Source organism: Triticum urartu, chromosome 3A (genome assembly GCF_056163025.1).
Source record: "Triticum urartu cultivar PI428250 chromosome 3A, HENAU_Tu73, whole genome shotgun sequence".
In the NCBI taxonomy this organism is placed as follows: Eukaryota; Viridiplantae; Streptophyta; class Magnoliopsida; order Poales; family Poaceae; genus Triticum; species Triticum urartu.
Genome location: NC_141875.1, coordinates 720,767,845 through 720,773,127, shown reverse-complemented (window position 1 = coordinate 720,773,127; position 5,283 = coordinate 720,767,845). Strand labels below are relative to the sequence as shown.

The 5,283-nt window shown below is 48.0% G+C and overlaps 1 protein-coding gene and 1 long non-coding RNA gene across 2 annotated transcripts; both read right to left on the bottom strand.

Moving 5' to 3' along the window:
• Positions 1-267: 267 nt before the first annotated feature.
• LOC147982143 (uncharacterized) lies at positions 268-995 on the bottom strand. The gene is made up of 2 exons (XR_015599994.1): positions 813-995; positions 268-710 (listed from the first exon to the last, which is right to left on the bottom strand). It is a non-coding gene; the product is annotated as an uncharacterized LOC147982143 (long non-coding RNA).
• Positions 996-3,102: 2,107 nt separating this feature from the next.
• On the bottom strand, positions 3,103-4,706 carry LOC147982142 (MEIOTIC F-BOX protein MOF-like). Its single transcript, XM_087516213.1, has 2 exons — positions 3,996-4,706; positions 3,103-3,261 (listed from the first exon to the last, which is right to left on the bottom strand). Exons 1-2 carry the CDS (start codon positions 4,704-4,706, stop codon positions 3,103-3,105), a joined length of 870 nt encoding a protein of 289 aa, XP_087372339.1.
• Positions 4,707-5,283: the final 577 nt, after the last annotated feature.

Below are 5,283 nucleotides of genomic sequence, written 5' to 3'. Positions count from 1 at the left end.
GACATTAGGGGGGAGGGGGTATTTGGTTTCTCCAATAATGATCCGTTCAAGGTCAAATCCTTATGGGTAATGCAAACTCTACGAAAGAAATCCCAGCTCCATGCATAGCATCAGAACTAAGAAAAAACAAAACTGATTTTGTGAGAGAATAATCAAACAAGATCAGATTCACGCAGGCACTTGAAACCAGTACTTGTTCCTTTTCTTCTTCTTTTTTTCTTTACGGGGAGCTAGTACTTGTTCTTGCAAGAGAGAATACAAAACACATGAGTGAAGAGATTTGCGCCGCGCGAACTTGTCGTGGCGGCTTTTCTTCTCATTCCAGTATTCATTCAAGGTACAAGGTAGTGTCCAGCTATATAATGACTGTAACTTACTTGATGCAGAGACTTGATAACTTTGATGCGACCCGAAGAGACTCGGCCTCGGCCAAACTCAGACGACGCGCACAACCGCCACAAGGGTGTTTATTTGTATATATATAAAGGGAAACTCAATAACAATATAAAAAGGTGCATCACTATGCTTTGCTATATATCAGCAACTGGTGCAAATTTATTCATGCTCCGCCGTACGTATTTGTATTTCGGTGCTCCAAGTATCATCGTCTCCGGCCAATCATGGAGGAGAATTCCCATAACCTTCGGGCAGGCCCGGCGGGGCCTGGTAGCTGCCCTCGTATCCGTATGGCGTCTCGTTGCTCAAAGTACCTGCGGTAGCAACGTTCATGCACAGGCAGATTGAAATACAGCTATTTGAGACACGAGGAGAAGGACACTGAACGACACTGAGAAAAAGAGAGTTGATGATACCTCTGGCGGCGAACGCGTGCTGCGTGAGGAACATGAGTGAGGCCAGGAGCACGCACAGGAACGCGGCCAAGGCTCTGGAAGTGAAAGCCATATGCTGGGATGCGTACGTAGCTGCGCTCAAGCTCTGTCCCTGGAAGGAGCTGCTGTACCTCCTCTCCTATTTATACGCGAGCTTGTGGCTGTGTCGACTGCGACTTGTTTGTCTCTGTGCGCACCAGTCCAGGAGCGTAGAAATGTAGAGGCGAATCCGATCGCCCGTTCAATATGGGCCAGGCGGCCATTTCCACAAGAAGTCCACACCAGTCCAAGGCTCTGGTTGTGATTGTGCAAGCTCTGGCCTCTGGTGACGGCCATTTCCACAAGAAGTCGTTCGTGGCCAGCGTTTCCACACACCCACCATGCACGTCTTTTTTTTCGAGCATAAGTACAGACACAAGCGCTCATATACACGCGCATACACTCACCCCTATGAACGCACACACGCACGCCCTATCCCTATGAGCACTTTTGAGAGACTGAGCCGGCATATCATCTTGAGATTTACGAAGTCACCGTAGGCGCATCGTCGTCGACGGAAACGTCTCCTCCCACTGAAAGCGTATCGCCGGAAATCCTGAAATAAATCCAGGAATAATGCGAGCACTAGGATTTGAACCCTGGTGGGTTGGGGATACCACTGTCCACCTAACCAACTCAACCACAGGTTGATTCGCCTTTTTCTTGACCGTTCGGGGAGCATGGAGCCTTACAAACTAGTGTGTGTTTATCCTGAGCCTTTTTTGCAGGGCTAAAATGAGAGGCATATAGGCCGTGAATGCTTTGATTTCCATGCATTATTTCTTCCGGGTCTTTTTTCTTAAAAAAATTGGTACCTAAGCATCTCTATTCATTGAAAAAATATGGCCGGTTGATTAACGCGAAATCAGACTAAAGCCGGCACAACAATCCACGCGGGGCAACACCGGCCGACCTGGCCAGCCACACAAAGATTCAAAATCGCCACAGTGAAGGAACACAAAGTCGAGGTTGTCACCAAGCGTGATCGTCATCACTCCTCCATAAACATGCTAGTCTGACTTTACCATCGACTTCCACCAACGAAGCCTTCGTCACCAAATGCCAGAGCCGATGCCGGCCCATGCCAAACAGTCGGCCACCAATGCAGGCGCCCACACAACTCCGACTAAGCCCTAAAAAAGACAACCCCGACTAATAAAGCCATCAAAATAGAGAAGAATTGTGCAGAGCTGGCGCCAACCAACACTTCCTCGAAGACGATCAGCCACCTGTCATTGTCACCACCTAGGCACCTCCGGGGCACCTTTGACTCCGTGACGACATGGAGAGACCAAGAAGAAACCTATCGAGCATGCTAGGATGAAACCGACCCTGCACCGTCGGACGTCATCTTCGAAGCCAAACTTGGACACCACACCATCACCCTACCTGGGCACCTGCCAACCGTAATTCCATGAGCGTCTAGCACACGAAGAGCACAAACGTGATCGATGGGTCTCCATGGACAACACCCCAAAGAGGGAAGTCATGATGCGGACATTGTCGCTTGACCCGATCTGGCCTTAGGCTTTCACCCAAAGAACTGGTTCCGAGGGTGCACAGGGGATGAACTCCATGATAGTGCCTCCAAGGAGGAAAAACGACGTCCGTGGACGCCGATGCTGTCGGCCACAGAGCCCGGCAAGCTTTCACACGAAGCACCGCCCAACACCACACCCCCACGCACCACACCTCTGCTAGCCCGCACACCTCCCACGAACCCTCCGCCGTGACTATGCAGGAGCCACCACAACCTCGCCACCGGTCAAAAAATAAAACCAGGCGAGACCGAACCATAAAAAAGAAAAGGTAGCACTATGTGTTCTTCACGGTTTTAGTAATGCAACCTATACAACATTACAGATAGCGCCAAACCAAACACTAACACTGTCTCGTTAGTTCACTGTCAAAAAGAAGATACTCTTCTCGTTAGTTCACTATCAAAAATAAGATACTCTTCTCGTTAGTTCACTGTCAAACGCTGTGGAAAAAAGGTGCGAGTGCATGTGTATGATACTGTAAATGTGTGTGTGTGCATCTATGTCATAATAAGATGTTTCTAAAGAAAAGACATTGTTATCGTGAGTTCATTAAAGGGAAGGGAGCCACACACCAAGCCGGAAGCGTGCGTGTGTGTGTTTGATATTCAAGTACGCTATCCGTACGTCATGGTGTCCAAGAAGGTTCACTTGATTATTAAGAAAAACACAAACCAAGTCCACCTTCTCTATCTTCATTTGGAGATTGTTGCCCGCGGTAGCTTCCGTTTTATCTTGGACCTCAGCTTGTTATTTCCATGAACGATTTGCACCAACTTGAGGTTCATTGCCATTGTAGCGGTCTCCAAATCTTGTTCTTCATCACTCTCCTGAGCATATGGATCCTCTTGCCACTGCATGCACACAACGATAAAACTAGTTAGCAAACATATTAACCGTGAATTAATTCAATTTAAGACAAAGCAACTACTTCCTCTGTTTTTATTTATTTCTCATATTAGCTTGTCTAAAATCGAAATTTATAAACCTTGATCAAATTTATAGAAAAACCAGTACATATACAGCACCAAATCAATACCATTAGATTCACCATTGAATATATTCTAACATCATATAAATTTGTTATTGTGAATTTTTATATTGTTCTTGATAAAGTTTATAAAATTTGTCTTTAGTCAAAACTAATATGTGGAGTAAATAAAAATGAAGAGAGTATCATATTTGGACATTTTCATTGGAAAAAGAACAAAAATATCATCGGCCGAACCATAAGCCTATATAGGCTACTATATAGACTGTCCTATTTTTAATTCCACCTAGCTAGCATACCTAATAAAATATCCTTCAAAGATATGTTAAAATTCAAAAGATTATTGTCTTTGTGACACCATACATGTTCGTGCCTTTTATATGCGTGCAAAAGTTCATGCCAAAATAACAAACTATATGCTCCCGTAAAAAAAAAAATCTAAATGTGCCCTTAAAAAGCAAATTTGGATAAACTTTCAATTGTGTGCACTTAATAGCCATCCCACTTAATCTGTATGTTGTGCTGTTTAATACGTGGGACCAGTTAGATCATGGTTCAATAAATCCTCTATCAAAAGAAGACATGAAAAATATATACCACTACTAACGACAGCGTGTCGGACACGATGTACCCGAGGGCGCTGTTCCTGATCTCCAGGTCTTGCAGGGCGGGGAGGCTGTTGGTGCCGAAGAGATTCTTGATGGTTTGGCTGAGGAGAACGTTGTCGATGCGGAGCTTGGCGAGGCGCCCAAAGCAGGCGCCGGCGTTGGAGAAATAGGAGGGTTGCTTCATCGGGACACCGTCGATGGTGATGTCGATGGCTGCCGGTGACAGCCTCAGGCCGCGGCGAGTCCACCTGCTGATCATATCCTTCTCGGTGCTGCCGTGCCGGCGTCCGTCGTCTTGACGGTGGATGCGCAGCCGCAGGGTGTCCAAAGCCTTGCCGGAGAGACTACGGTGGAACAAGAGATTGTCCGCGAAATCCGCCAGCTTGGCTAGCGCGTCCTCCTCCGCCTCAAACAAGCGTTGATCTCGGACGCACCAATCGGCCTCTGAGTTCCGATCATCATCATCTTGCTCCGAGGCAGCGTCCTCCGAATCCTCAACGATCCGGATGCGGAAGTCGTCGCTGTCGATGTGGATGCATGGGACGGCGTGCCACAGGTGGCGCCACCGCCGCGACAGAGCGCTCGTCTCAACCACCTGGCGGGACCGGAGCTGCGAGAGGATGGCCTGGAGGAGGCAGTCCGGCAGGTTGCTCAGCCGATCCCTGGCGGCGGCGCGCTTTGCTCTGCCACGAGTCTCCATCGCATACCTACATCGTACGCACAGCTAAAAAGATTTTTATTTCCTCACGCGCGACGCGAGTATCTCCATCTACTCCCTCCGTTCCTAATATTTGTCTTTCTAGACATTTCAAATGACTACTACATACAGATGTATGTAGACATATTTTAGAATGTAAATTCACTCATTTTGCTTCGTATGTAGTCACTTGTTGAAATGCCTAGAAAGACAAGTATTTAGGAACGGAGGGAGTATATATCTTCCTAAATTCTAAAAAGTGCAGCTGTGCTGATTAGTTCTCCCGAGCACACAGGCCTGCGCGCCGTCGGATCCGCAATCATGATCGCCAGGTGTGCCACGGTCGGAGCGAATCGTCCGAGTTAATTAAACCGCTTGGGCACACAGCGAAACTGCTTCGCTATCTCTCAGAAAAAAACACACTAGCCCAATCCCCTTTTCCCCGTCGAGCAGAGGAGCGCCGGCGACGACGCCCGGGAGGTCGAGGGGGAGATGGCAGAGAAGAGGAGTCCGGCAAGCCGGTCGGCGGGGGATACAGAGCAGCCGCGCCGCCGTCTCCTCCCCCTCTTTCCAGGATCTG